Genomic DNA, 15,253 nt, shown 5'->3' with positions numbered 1-15,253 from the left:
ACACATATTCTTAGGAAACATAATTATATTTACTTTAAATCTTTTCAATTGTATTTTATTTTTTAACATCATTTTGGGAAAACTTTTGTAAAAAGAGGTAGTCTGTCAATTATGTGTTATCTTAGAACATTGTCTAAACTGCAGATTGACCATCAAAGGCATTTCTCTGTTATCCAACTTACAATGCTTTAATATCATTATCCATATGTTAACTTCACATTAATATTCTGAGTTGAAACCAGATTTAAAAGCTATGATGCTGGATACAAAAATACTGATTCAAAGGGACACATGCACCTTGATGTTTATAGCATCATTATCAACAATAGCCAAATTATAGAAAGAGCCCAAATGATGAATGGATAAAGAAGCAGTGGTATGTGTGTATACATACATACATATATTTTTTTTGGTCATTTCTGCATTGTATTTTTTTTCAGGGGTTGGGGGGGTAGGTGAGGAGTATGAGTAGATGCCTCAGTGTCTTGGATGCAAAAGACACCACAAAGAACTGGGTGGAGGAAGACTGCTTTCCCTGTCTGTCTTGGTCAGTGTCTCCTTGTCCTGGGAAGGGCCTCCCTGCTTTGACTCTTGCCCGCTCCCTGTCAAGTCCACAATGTCCAGGTCACGTAGGAGGAGCCTGAATGGGGATTAAACCACGAGCAGTTTTATTTTATTTTATTTTTTAAAGATTTTATTTATTTGACAGAGAGAGACACAGCGAGAGAGGGAACACATGCAGGGGGGAGTGGGAGAGGGAGAAGCAGGCTTCCCGCGGAGCACGAGCCCGACGCGGGGCTCTATCCCAGGACCCCGGGACCATGACCTGAGCCCAAGGCAGACGCTTAACGATGGAGCCACCCAGGTACCCCTCACGAGCAGTTTTAATGGTCTGGTTTTCTCCCCCACACAATTTCCCCACTGTTAGTATTACTATTACTACAAGAATAAAGGATCCCTGAAAGCCTATCCCCTCCTCTCCCTTGGGCCCCCCTTGACAGGACTTACCCCTACCAACCCCCCTGGATATTTGGGTAAAAAAAATAAATAAATAAAAGTGAAAGGCACTGCAGGGGCGGGGGTAGGGGTCTCAAGTGCCAGGGAGTCTGAAGGGTAGTGCAGGGGCAGGGCCAGGCCCTTGGGGATTGAGAAGTGTCCTGAGGGCTGGGGCTAGAATGTATTATGCTAAATAAGTCAGTCAGAGAAAGACAGATACCACATGATTTCACTTATGTGTGGAATTTAGGAAATGAAACAGATGAACATGGGAGAAGAAAAAAAGAGAAGCAAAGCATGAAACAGACTCTTAAATATAGAGAACAAATTGAGGGTTGCTAGAGGGGAAGTGGGCAGAGGAATGGGCTAAATGGATGGTGAGGATTAAGGAGGGCACTTGTGAAGAGCACTGGGTATGTAAGTGATGAATCACAGAATTCTACTACAGAAACTAACATTATATGTTAGGTAACTGGAATTTAAGTAAAAACTTAAAAAAGAAAAAAAAATCTTAAAATAAATATGATGCTGTTGAATTGGAAATGTTTATATTTGTGTGCCTACATCTAATGAAAGTGTAAAAGAAACAGCAGAAAACAAACGAGGGTTAAAGTGCTGGCAAATGTTCTTGGTATAATTACTAAAGTATTGTCATGGGTTTAGTCACCTTGCTGCAGGGCTTTTTAATACCACCCCAAGCTTCTACACTCAGTCTCCCAAGCTACTACAGATACTTAGGTGGAAAATAAGAAACCCTAAAAATTGGGAATGTGAGTAATGTACGTTTTTCTATATTTTATTTTATTTTTTTTTAAAGATTTTATTTATTTATTAGAGAGAGAGAATGAGAGATAGAGAGCACGAGAGGGAAGAGGGTCAGAGGGAGAAGCAGACTCCCTGCTGAGCAGGGAGCCCGATGTGGGACTCGATCCCGGGACTCCAGGATCATGACCTGAGCCGAAGGCAGTTGTTTAACCAACTGAGCCACCCAGGCGCCCCGTTTTTCTATATTTTAAAAAATTTTGAATATTTAACTGACATTTCCAAAAAGGGAATTGCTATCTTATATCTAGCCATTTTTGAATTTAACTTTCTGTATTGCTAATATGGCACAAATTACTAATATGTCAAAATTCCCCACTTATGTTAATGCAGTAACACTAATTTTCAGAGACAATAGGAAATGCAAACGATCACTACAGAACAGTAAACCCAGCAGTCATTATTAAGCACTGCCTAAATACCAAGCACTGTTTTGTGCCCTTGTCCCAAACTCTCTACACTCTTATGAGAGGATACTACTCTGCTTTGTAGAAGAGAGAACGGAAGCTCAGGGAGTTTCAGGTAATTTTCACAAGCTACTTAAGTAATAGAATTGACAGCCAAATTTATATACTTTTCAGTTTTATAAAGATGCTGCCTCACAAGTATCACAGTTTGCTACGGAGGGAAGTTAGTTAATTTCATATAGTAGAATAAAATCTCCCCACCATACTTTTCAGTCAGAATCATCCACTGGCTTTGAGTAACAATGCTTATGGGTATTTGTATGTGAACAAATGTTTGAAATACCCACTGACATTGTACCATAAGCACCTTAATAATCGATGGCTTGTTTCCCCAAAGTGAAAATTTTGTAAGACTTTATTTCCCCCACTTTTCCCCACCATTTAAATTTCTCTAGTGTTTTTTTCTATGATTTCTGATAACTTCACAGGAAACAACTCAGGGTAAGGATCAGCAATGTGGTATGTTAAAATGACAAATAATGGGGACAGAATTTTGATTTTTAATTTCATCTTCCTTTCCCAATGTAAAAAAAGTCACTAAAATGAAATGAGCTAAGACGGTGATAGTAATAAAATTTTGTTTCAATATTTATTCACTTACTGTTACAAGTAATTGAACAAAGTTTAGGATCTGAATTTACTTCGACTATTAATATATGCATGGATATATAGTGACCAAAGGACAAACCTACAGACCTTGTTATGCTGTGTTATGTTGACTGTGTACCCTTACTTCAGGTAATTCTCTCCACCATCAATTCTCAGTGGAATAATATTTAAAAATTAAAATGGGGTTATAAAGGAAGTACTACTACTTAGCAATAAATATATATTTATGGTTTTTTTCTTAAATTTAAATTAATATCCTGGGCTGGAAAGATCCATAAAGAATTTACAAGAGTGATTGCTTTTGGAGAGAAACAAAAGGGTACTTCTTTGAACAAATATAGGGTACTTATTTATTTATTTTATTTTTTGTAACTTAATGGGTAGGTACGTTGATAGTTGTCATTTATTCTAGGTACTTTGCTAGATCTTTAAACTATTCAAGATAAAGTCCAGTGACTATATCAGGATATACATTTTTGAATCTTTTCTGAATAAGTATTGATCTGTAATTTTTTTCATGAAATAGAAGCTAGAAAATTGTTTGAAAAGACAGTTGCTACTGTCTAAGGCTTACAAATTACTTTTTAAACTAGTTTTGTTATCCCATATATAAATGTTTCCGGGAACAATTCCTGATAAGATGTTGACTGTGAAGACTGGTATTTGGCCTGTATCAGATTTTCAGTGTGACAGTTAATTGGATAGGTTGTTTAGAATGGGGTTCCTAACTAAAGTAACAGAGACATGATGGCAAAGTAAAAAGAACAACCAAATCAAACCAGAAATTAGAATAATACGGTACTTTTTTCTACAGCTTCCTAGAGCTGTGGCCAAGGAAGGTCAAGGGTTAATCATTTCTCTGAGCACCATATTCCTTATCTTTAAATTGGACATAGGAATATTTTCTTATTAGGATGATATTGAGAATCAGAAATAATATACAGATAGCACCTAACCCAGTGCCTGAGATATGATCCGCATTCATCTTCTGCATCAGTTATTTTTAAAACGTCTGGAAAAGATGGTATGTAAGTGTAATAACTGCTTCCTTGGTGATATATACAAGGCAAGATTTTGGAAAGATTCAAGGAAGAAATTATCTTCAATACTGCTTTTCAGTTATGCATTTATCCTAATTTCAGGTATTCTTTGTGTGATCACTAGTCAGGGGGAAAGATGGAATATCCCTTTATCCAGACTATTCCAGGCTTAAACACAATGGAAATTATTTATAGGCTGACACTGGGAGAATAGAAATGTACGCAGAAAGACTGTCATCGTTTGGTTAAATTATACTTAATTTTACAGAGGTGCATTTTTACAACATGTCTATTATTTTACGCTTTAATAGGCTCTACTAGAAGTCTGATAGTAAAAGTGGAAGAGAGTGAATTTTACAACTTACAGAAAATTATATCTTTTGGCTAAAATAAGACTGAAATTTGATAATATGTTTTAAGTGTATTCATTTACTTCCAGTGTTCACGTCTAGATCAGAGGTTGACTGATTTAATAGTAACCCACTCTAAATATATAATTTGTGAAGAGAATATAGTTGAGTAAAAAAAGAGTAGCATGAGGTAAATGATACCCAAATAACATGTAAATAGCAAAATTTTAGATCTGATATCCAGCATCCAGGCTCAGAGATTCCCATAGCAGGAATACAGCTGGAAACATCACGTTGTCACAGATTACTCATTTTAGCATATGGATTCCTAAGACTCGAGCCCAAGTTCCTTCTAGCCTTAAAGGTCCAGAAGAATAGAACCACTGCAATGACCTTCCATTATCCGGTATAAAAATATTTTCAACTTTCTTTTTTTTTTTAAAGATTTTATTTATTTATTCATGAGAGACAGAGAGAGAGAGAGAGAGAGGCAGAGGGAGAAGCAGGTTCCCAAGGAGCAGGGAGCCCGATGCGGGACTCGATCCCAGGATCCTGGGATCATGACCCGAGCCGAAGGCAGACGCTTAACCATCTGAGCCACCCAGGCGCCCAATATTTTCAACTTTCATTAATTAAGCAAATACTTGGGATAGTTATATTTGCTCCCCATTTAATAAGACATTATATGACACATTTTACATTTTTGTATGTTATTTGATGTCGTGTTCAGCCGTCCTGTGATACAGGTATATTCAGTCTTCTTTACAGAAGAGGGAAATGATACTTAGTTAAGTATCTTTCTTAAGTTTACACAGTGGTGAAGTTTGGATGCGAAGTCAGGTCTGTTTCATATTATCACATGGCTTCGTGAACAAGGGAAAATGATTTTGTGATTTCTCCACTTCTTCTAGAGACACATATGTTCTGCAATTGGTCTGTGCCATTTTTACTTTTTGTTCATGGATGCAAAGCAATTAATTAGACCTCGATGTACTGCCCCCCAAACATGTACAGTAAAGGCTCCCTGTATTTTTCATTGGAAGAAAGTATATGTATCAAAACTATTAACATGAAAAAATTTAACATATTCTTTTATTCAGTTTACTTAGACAAACAGTTCAAAGCTTAAATAAGAAAGCAAAATGAATTCCTTAGGTCAAACTGGCTTTGTATTTCCTTCTACTACGCATAATTTATCAAAGATTTTCTTTTTGCTTATAGGGATGACTTGTCAAGCTCGAACATCTTACACTGAAGATGAAGTTCTTTGGGGTCATCGTTTTTTTCCTGTGATTTCCTTAGAAGAAGGGTTCTTTAAAGTCGATTACTCCCAGTTCCATGCGACATTTGAAGTCCCCACCCCACCTTATAGTGTGAAAGAACAGGAGGAGATGCTCCTTATGTCATCCCCTTTAATAGCACCAGCCATAACTAACAGCAAAGAAAGACATAATTCTGTGGAATGCTTAGATGGACTAGATGACATTACTACAAAACTTCCATCTAAACTGCAGAAAATTACCGGAAGAGAAGACTTTCCCAAAAAACTCTTGAGGATGAGTTCTACAACTTCAGAAAAAGCCTACAGCTTGGGAGATTTGCCCATGAAACTTCAACGAATAAGTTCAGTTCCCGGTAACTCAGAAGAAAAACTGGTATCGAAAACCACCAAGATGTTGTCTGACCCCATGAGCCAGTCCGTGGCTGACTTGCCACCAAAGCTTCAAAAGATGGCTGGAGGAGCAGCGAGGATGGAAGGGAATCTCCCGGCCAAACTGAGAAAAATGAACTCTGATCGATTCACATAACAAAACACCCCCGTTGGCATTATTTGCTGTTTGATTTAGTAATAGTCCAATATTTGGCTGATGAGGTAATTCTCGAAGGAATCCGAAAGGTACATTTCCCACCCCCCCCAGTCATATATGCTTATTTGAGAACCCTTTCTTCCCAAGTATTGCCACTGTGCAGAAAGCAAAAGTTATGTAAAGGGAAGACATCCTAAGAAAGTTCTTATTAACGGGCATGTATTATCACATCAAGCATGCAATAATGTGCAAATTTTGCATTTAGTTTTATGGCATGATTTATATATGGTATATTTATATTGTATATTATGGAAAAAAATATATATATATTTAAAGAGGTGGTACTCTTCACGACATTTCTAACATATATATTAAGCCAAACATGAGTGGATAGTTTTCAGGGCGATAAAACTATATATGTGTGTGTGTGTGTGTGTGTGTGTACACACATATATATATATGTACACTCACACACACACACACACACACACATACATACATACATATATATATCCGATAAAATTGTGATGTTTTGTTCAAACTTGTAGTTCTTGTGCATGTTTACTTTATTAGGCTAGGAAGGCTTCTGGCATTAATTATTAATACCAAATATTTTAGCCTTAAATTATTTGTCATTTTAAAATCTGATTTAATGTTTTCTGCTGTTTAAGGTCCTGGGAGGTTATCAATTGTACTTTATATGAGGGAGTCACACGAGTCTATGCTATTTTTGGCCCCGCATAAATATAACCATTATATATTTAACTTGTAAATTTTAGAGCATACCAATATGCTAAAAATTTCTTATGATTTTTAAAAGTTGCTAGTACTAGGGAAAAATTGGTTAATTTGAGAATTGGTCCTTTTCTGGACTACTTGAAGTCTGGAAATCTGTTTTGTATATGATCTAACACAAACATGAGCTATGAACAAATGCTGAATCACTGTAATCATCAGTAGCCAACTTACATTGAATATATCAGAATCTGCTTGAAATTACATAATTAATGTTCCCTGTTTCAAACTGAGTCAATTGGTAACATTTCCACTCTTTTTCTGAAATTTCTGTCAGTTTAAAAACCAATAATTTATTTTGAGGAGATACAACAACACAATGAAACAGATGATAAATATTTATGCTTAAAATATGTATGTCTAAATGAGTCTCTTTTTTAATGCTGTTCTCTTGTTTGTGGCATTTATTGTATCAGGACAGACTTTTTCCCGCATCTGGGGAACCTATCCCACCCATGCCTGTCACTCCATTCAGGAAGAATGTTCTGTATATACCTGAGAGAATTTTAAATTAGATGAATTGAAGATATTTTACCCATGTGGGCTTTTTTTGTTTGCTTGTTTGTTTGGTAAACACTGACTTTATGGGTGTCTTGGATCCCTGGCCTACCAAAGTAATTTTAGCAGTACTATTTTTCTAACCCCAAGGTCTGATACTTATTACTCATTAGTGGAAATAAAAAAAAAAAAAACAAAAAAAACTATTGCTCAGAAGAACACCTACAAAATAAAGATTTGGAATGCAGAGATTTTTATGAAAATTTATAAGTGTTCCTTATCAAAATATCATGGATTTTCCTATAAAATTTCTTTGGGCATTGCATTGTAAGTCTCTCCAGAATTAAGCTATTTCTCCTTATTAATATCTAAATCCTTAATGGCTGGTTTGGGCTCCCATCATTTCCCATTTTTTAGCAATCCTGTGATGATTTTCTTATTGGAAAATGATTACATCAACAATTCTATCATAACTTCAATAATACCTTCTGGCTACCTCTGTATCAACCAAATTTTGTAGGTGCAAACATATCCCAGGGAACTGTTACTGGCAAAATGATCAACCTTGAGCATTCATCCACTGTGAATAGAGCTAGTTGCTCTACCCCTTGATCCCATTTGCTGGTTATAGAAAATGAACTAATAGCAGAGAGAGAAGGGGGTCTAGGGGGCATGAGACATTTATTATCAGTGGAAGAAACTCCATAGATCATTTAGTCCAAACACTTAACACTAAACAGAGCCATAATTTAATTTGAGGAGTCATTCTATTGTCTTTGGTACCAAGGAGAATATGGGACCAAAAACAAACTCTCTGAATGTATTCACTCATTCATTCAACAAAATTTTTGCATGCCTTTTATGTCCTAGGCAGTTTTAGGTCCTGGAGATTTGGCTATGACTAAGTCAGAGGAGGTCGCTGCCCATTTGAACACTGCGTATTGTTAGGAGAGTGGGGAGGGGCCCTGTGGAGACAGAACACAAATGAGATCATTTCAGATACTCAAAATATCAGTTTAAGGTAAGAAAAACAAGACATCAAAATGGAAAATGACTAGGTGGACTAAGAATTGATTATTTTAGAAGAGGTGACTGGCTTAGGGAGGGAGTGATATTTCAACAGACATCTGCGTAATGAGAAAGAACCACTGTTGCCAAAATTAATTTTTCTCAGTGATGCTATTCCTTTATCTTTTCCACATATGTATGGGAAAGGTATGATTTCTGCATGTAATTGCAGTTTAGCGCGTATTGCTAAGTTGATCGGAGGTCCCAGTTTCCCCGGGGACTGGAACGCAGTTTATACCTCTTGTATCTGTGTAATTAGTAATAGCACTCCCTTTCACTCTTCGAATGTCCTGGTTTGGATGATACATTATATGGTGACTCAATGTTTTTGTTGAAACTAACTAAATTATGAAGTCTGATATATTTGGATAAAAATAAAGAATTGCTTTTTCTTCTCTTTTTGCTGATTTTTTTGACACTGATCATTCCAAGAAAAATCATCTCCGTCTCGTATATTTCAGCCTCCAGGACTTCTTATCAAAGTGATTTCGTGTAACATTTGTTCAATCTGTATATGACATGTTTTCTCAGCAGTGAAAAGTAATGAATTTTATTGACTGCATAAAACATAAATCTCTGGTATTTCCATTCCAGGAAGTTACAAGAACTCAAATCAAATAGAATAAAAGTCAACAGAAGCCAGGATAATTGTCAGCCCACCAATGTGGTGACTATTGGAAAGCAAAATGTAATTATGTTCATTGAACTGAATAACTCTACTTACCAACTGGAAACTAGTCCCTTTTGTGGGATTTTCATGGTATAGCTCCTGTCATGGTAAAATATTTCATTCTATTTATCAAAATGATGTGAATAAAAGAAATATGATTATTTTAATAATGTCTATCTTCAATTGAAATATTCTTCTCAGCAATATGTGAATAGTTTTGTAAGTATATACAAATTAAAAATAAGGATATTTTATCATTAGTTATTTCTGAAAAATCCTTTTGTGGCTTTGAATTCATCCATATATAGCTTTAAATCCTAAGAAAGGTATTTAGTTGTCTCAGTACTGAAGGTATTTAGTTGTCTCAGTACTGAGAGTTGTGCTCAGCTTGACTGCACAGCAACTCTGTGGGCTCTACTTCAGAATTTGTGCTTGAATTACATTGTACATAGTATTCAAATTAGAATCAAGCTAATTGCATTTTCTGGCATGCAATTAATTATTTAAATGTGCAAGGTCATTTAGGTTACAAAAATATAAATTCATGTATTCAATACTGCAAATTCAGTTTTATAAAAACTATATTAAACTTTCAAAACATGACTAGGTTTAATTTTTACAGTGTGCTCATCATTTTTCCACTTTCCAACAGTGAATTACTCTTAGTCCTCGATTCAGTTTATCACGAGACTCTTAACTCCTAAAAGACGATTCAATCCATCACAACTCATTCCTGGAGGGTTACTTTCGTTTTTATTCTTTATTGGTGAGATGCTTCAGTGGTATGGACCCTGCACATAATAATGCAGACTATTTCCGACCTGCATTTCTTAAAGGAATCTTCGGGACCATCCTGTCCTTCGCTGAATCAGTGTTTCAAAAGTCATAGTAAGTAAAACAGATAAATACATAGTTTTCTGAATTTTGTTTAAATATCAAATCACCTTTTTAAAAAGTGTTGAGTTATTTTTCCTAAAAATGTTCCTTAAAAAAAGCATGTTCCTAATTTGGCATCAGACGAGTTCTGTGGTATGTAATGTGTCCAGCTCCCTGGCACCGCATAGCAGTAATTTTAAAAAGCCAAGTTCCTGAAGCTTCTGGCCTAGTGGAGTTCAAAGAATGTGCTCCTCATCATTCAGTAAGTAGAATTTTTTTTCTCCAAATTCTGATTTTTTTACCTGAAAAGTTGCCTTGAAATCATGGCTGTTTCAGAATATTTGGGCTGCACATGATCAGTGGATGCTATAAACAGCATATACGGTAAGGCCCATTAGCTCCTCACTGCTTATTACAAATCACATCCTTAGCCCCTTCTTATTCTTTCCCAGCTCCCTGTGTCAATCACTCGTGTGGCAATTTGCACGCATTATTTGAATCTTTACAATAATTCTGCGTGGTAGAGATTAGCCCCATTTCACGCTTGAAGAAACTGATTCTCAGAGAGGCTGTTGAGCCAGTTTTTAGTTAAATTAAATCCACAAACACGAGTAGTCCCTGCTCTCTGGGTGGTGCTGTTGTTATTTATATGCAAATCTCTAACCATTCTTATAATATTTCTTCTTGAGTTTCCATTGGGGGGCATTATCTATTTACTTTTTACTGTGGTAGATAAAGATCTAGTTCAGTTTCAACTCCTGCTACCTACTATACCTGCACCACATCCACCCTACCCTAAATTTCCAATAGTGTTAATTTTTTTATTAATTATCAGTGTTTTCATTAGTGCTATTACAATTGAACTCATGTGTTTTGATCCTTTTTTTCACCCTTCACAGCATTTTCCCCCATAAGGTTAATAATTGTCTTGTTTTTTTCTTTGCTTATTTATATGTATACTTGCCATTAATTCAGCCACAGTGTCTTTCCCAGTTAGAAATACTTTCCTATTAATTCATCAAACACATTAATATTTGAACAATTTTATCTTCTTGAGGAAATCTCTCCCAAAGCATTCTGACTTGCTAAATTACGTGAATTTAAGTCTTACTGTGCTGCTTTTGTCTTGGGATCTCCTTTTATCATCATCCTGGAGGATTCCTTTCCTTACACTCTCTGTTTCATGGAACACAGGTTTTCATCTTTCTTGGTTTACTCTTTTTAGTGCAGCACGTTTTCTAGAAGTTTCTGAGAAAGAAAATATGGCAGTGAACTTTTTGAGTCCTCAAGATCTTGAAATAAATTAATCTTTTCCTCATAATTAATGTTAATAGTTTGACCTCGTGTAGAAATTTCTTTCCTTCTGAATTTCAGTGACAATGTTGCTATGAAGACGTGTGACGCCATTCTGAGTTTCAGTCCCTTGTATGAAGCATTCCTCTCCTTCAAGGTTTTAGAATATGCTGGTCTTCCACAGTGTTCTAAAACTTCAAGACGATCTGCCTCAGTATGAGCACATTTTAGTCCATTTTGCAGTGCCCTTTCAATCTGGAAACTCATATCCTTCAGGGAAATTTTCTTAAGTTGTTTCTTTATTCCCCACCATTTTCCTTTTTCTCTCTTTCTAGGGTTTTCCTTATTTGGATGTAAGAATTCTTAGAATTATGTTCTAATAGTCTCATAGTTGCACTTTTGTTATCGCTGCATTTTTTTCTCTACTTTCTTGAAGATTTTCTTAATTTTATCATCTATGACCATTTATGTCCATTTATTTGATTTTATTTATCTTCCGAGATTTTAGTTTATTGTATAATAATTTTAATTATCAAGATTTTTAAAAAAATTTTGGTTCTCCACATGTTTCTTTTTTTAAAGGTTTTTTTCCTTGTATCATGGATAAAGGATCTTAGGTCTTTCGAATTATTAATTGTAGTGTATTTTAAATGTTTTCTTTTCTACATTCTGTTTCTACTATTTTTTAATATGTGTTTTTTAGTCTATTTTCCAGTGGACCAATTACAAAGATGATTGAGGCTCTGTGCAAATGTATGGGGTAAGTCCAACCACCCTCTTCACTGTTGAGTGACAGGTTTGTACTATGTACCTGAAGTCAGAATCTTTGGGCTGCTTCTTTAAGGTCAATAACATTGCCCCGATAAGATTCTTTTAATCACCTCTTTGCAGAAGGGGTACCTGGTGACCAGTGTTCTGAGAGCCACGTGAGTTCAGGAAAAGATTATCTTTATCCCTGGATTTCAGAACAGCATCCTCATTCTTAGTTGTGTGTAGGTTCTGAATTCTAAATACTATCTTCCCCTCAAACAAAAATAAATCTTCAGTTCTTTTTACCAGGGTGCGGAAGGGACAGTTAACAGGTTGACTTGATTAGAACAAAGGAAAGCGTGCCTTTTCCTCACATCTTTGCTCTGCTATGCCTTTAAAATCCCCCTAAAAGCCTTCTGTTTCAGTGTTCCAGGAAGCCACAGAGATTAATGCTTATATTTGATCTGCCACTTTGAGAAGAAACCCTAGTTAACTGTATTAGTTTTCTATCACTGTTATAATGAATTACCACAAATTTAGCAACATAAATAATACAAATTTATTATCTTATGGACTATAGATAGAAGTCGAGCAGGGGTCTCACTGGGCTAAAATCAGTATGCTCCTAGGGATGCTTTTCTTTCTAAAGGTTCTAGAATAGAATTCATTTCTTTGATCTGTCCAGTTTCCAGAGGCCACAGTCTTGGCTGGTTTCCCCCTCCTTCCATCATTAAAATCAGAAAAATGGAATCTCTCTGTGCTTTTCCTCCATGAACACATCTTGTTCTGACTCCTCTACCTTGGTCTTCTACTTTTAAAAACCACTGTGATTACACTGGGCCCACCTAGATAATTCAAAATAAGCTTCCCATGTCAAGGTCCTTTATTTAATCATATATGTCAGTCCCTTTTGCCAAGTAAGTTAACATATTCACAGGTTCCAGAGATTAGGAGGTGGACTTGAGGGGTTATTATTCTGACTACCTCACTTTTCTTATTTATCATCTTTTATCTAAAGAGAATATAATTTGAACAAAAATACTTTCTTCCTCAAATCTAAATATATTTTTCTGTAGATTTAAAAATAAGGGCAGGCATTTATTTTCATTAATAACATCCTTCCATGTGAGGAAACATATTTAACAAGACATTACTTAATTATTCCCTTAGGAATCTATTTTTGTCATAGTCTGTGAGCAAATGTCTGACCAGGTATTATTTTATAGTTCTTCATAGAGAAGCAAAAAACAAAAAACAAAAAACAAACAAAACAAAATAAAACAAAAGCAAAACGGTTTCATGAAATAGAATGAAAGTAGCACCCATAACTTCAATGTCTTGAACATTGTATGTCAAGCTTGTGTTTGACGTCAAGGCCACTGTTTTCTTGGCTGGTCACCCCACCCCATGATCCGCAAACAATATAATATTAAGGGTTTATTTAAGTTTCAGTAGATCAACCTACAAGCTGGTGTCAGTATTTGTTGACAGATAAATATTACTATGCTACATAGACCCTTAAAATGTCCGAAAGCTTGTAACCTAGAAATTAATTTTAGAAATAAATCCCATTGTATTTTAACCAAAGGATCAATGAACTGCATGCAGAGACTCTGGATGGGCCCTTGGGCACTGGCACTTTGATCAGGTTTAAATTTTAGTGGCTAACCAAATGAGAAGGGCAAAATGGAAAATGTCACTTAGATGCAGGTTTATTTTTGTAAATGAAGCAGATAGCCTGTCCTCCACCCTATATCCCATTGTGAAGTCTAATGAGATTTATGGCTTCCTTTCTTATTGAACGTTCCTAAATAAATGTTATTTTTATTATCCACTTTTATCTCTTTCCCCTCTTCACTGCTAAAGTGACTTCTCAGTTTTATATAAAAAGCTATATTAAGGGGAAATTGTGCACAGAATGAGACAATTATGTTAATAGAGTCATATTTTTATAAGCCTGTATAAGTTTGACTCTACTCGCTATTTCCCTACACATAAGATCTGTAGTACGGTAACATGTTAACATTACATTCTGGATTCATTTTTCACATTATCCACACCTTTACCTAAAATATCTAGATTTGGATATGTGACTGAACTGGTTGTCATCCAGCCAGTTTATTTTGTTGTTGTTGCTGTTATTTTTTTTTTTTTTAACTAATATAAGACTCATCATGTTTAACACAGGCATTTTCCATTCTGGACCACTTACAGAGTTGATATTCAGCTATAAAGAAGACATCAAGTGCCAAATATTTGGTAAATTGAGATCTATACCATGATGGGAATATATAGTTTCTTTTTAAAAAAAAGTTAGAATTAATTATAAGCTCTAGTCTTGTTAATATCTGGTTAAAGTAATTATTGATGACCAAGCTGGAGGGAAAAAATTGCTTCAGGAAGTATGCATTATATATAGTCTTGAAGAGGGCAGTTCTCTCCAGAGATGAGAGTCAAAATGTTGGTTGCAGTTGAAATGGAGCACAAACTGCGAATGACCAGTATTCATATCAATCATCTATTATTAACCAGTAAGTTATGTTTTAGTCACCGGTTACATAATTTATTTGGTTTCTTTCCCTACTAAAACTTGTCCTACTAAATTCTCCAATCTCCTACTAAAACTTTCCAATTGTCCAACAGCCTTTTTATATAGGGGGAGCTCTTGCTTGAGAGTTATGGACTGATAATTAAAATATACTGTCCTGAATGTTTTGAAACATAACTGCACAGGGTACTGTGGGGGCTTGAGAAAGAAGGTAGAGCAATTCAGACCTGTGTGGGTGGGAATGGGTGAAGTTAAAGAAGGTGGGAAGATCTTCAAAAGTATTTTGCTGTAAGTAATACTAAGACTGTTCACAGAGATTTGAGGAAATTACATAGATAATGAAAAGGAGGAGAAGTAAAGGAAGCCATGTGTATAGATTCATAGAGTTTAGAAACCTTATTATGGTTTGCAAATATAAGTAGTTCAGAAAGACTAGAACATGGGATGTGAGAAGTGGATTAATATGGAAGATAATTAGAAAGGTAAGTAGAGACCCATTCATAAAATATATTATAAGCCACAGAAAATAGTTGGGTTTTTATGTTGAAAACAACTTCTAAAATTTTAAAAGGATGATGGAATCAGATACGTATTTTAAAAAGTTGGCTCTTCCAACATACACTATGGAAAAATGAACTCCCCAATTTCCATTCCCCTGAAACC

The 15,253-nt window shown here is 35.4% G+C and overlaps 1 protein-coding gene across 1 annotated transcript in view; it reads left to right on the top strand.

Moving 5' to 3' along the window:
• KCNJ3 (potassium inwardly rectifying channel subfamily J member 3) overlaps positions 1–6,092 on the top strand; it is a 147,128-nt gene extending 141,036 nt beyond the window's left edge. The window contains exon 3 of the mRNA XM_028113122.2: positions 5,506–6,092. Within this exon, the coding sequence (XP_027968923.1) occupies positions 5,506–6,092 (587 nt within the window). The remainder of the gene's footprint in view (positions 1–5,505) is intronic.
• The last annotated feature ends 9,161 nt before the right edge of the window (positions 6,093–15,253 follow it).

This window comes from Eumetopias jubatus, unplaced genomic scaffold, assembly GCF_037043125.1.
Source record: "Eumetopias jubatus isolate StellerSeaLion01/CBP00866 unplaced genomic scaffold, mEumJub1_p1.0 scaffold_3, whole genome shotgun sequence".
Lineage (NCBI taxonomy): Eukaryota > Metazoa > Chordata > Mammalia > Carnivora > Otariidae > Eumetopias > Eumetopias jubatus.
Note: the sequence above shows the minus strand (reverse complement) of the source record. Positions and strands in the feature narration are given on the sequence as shown.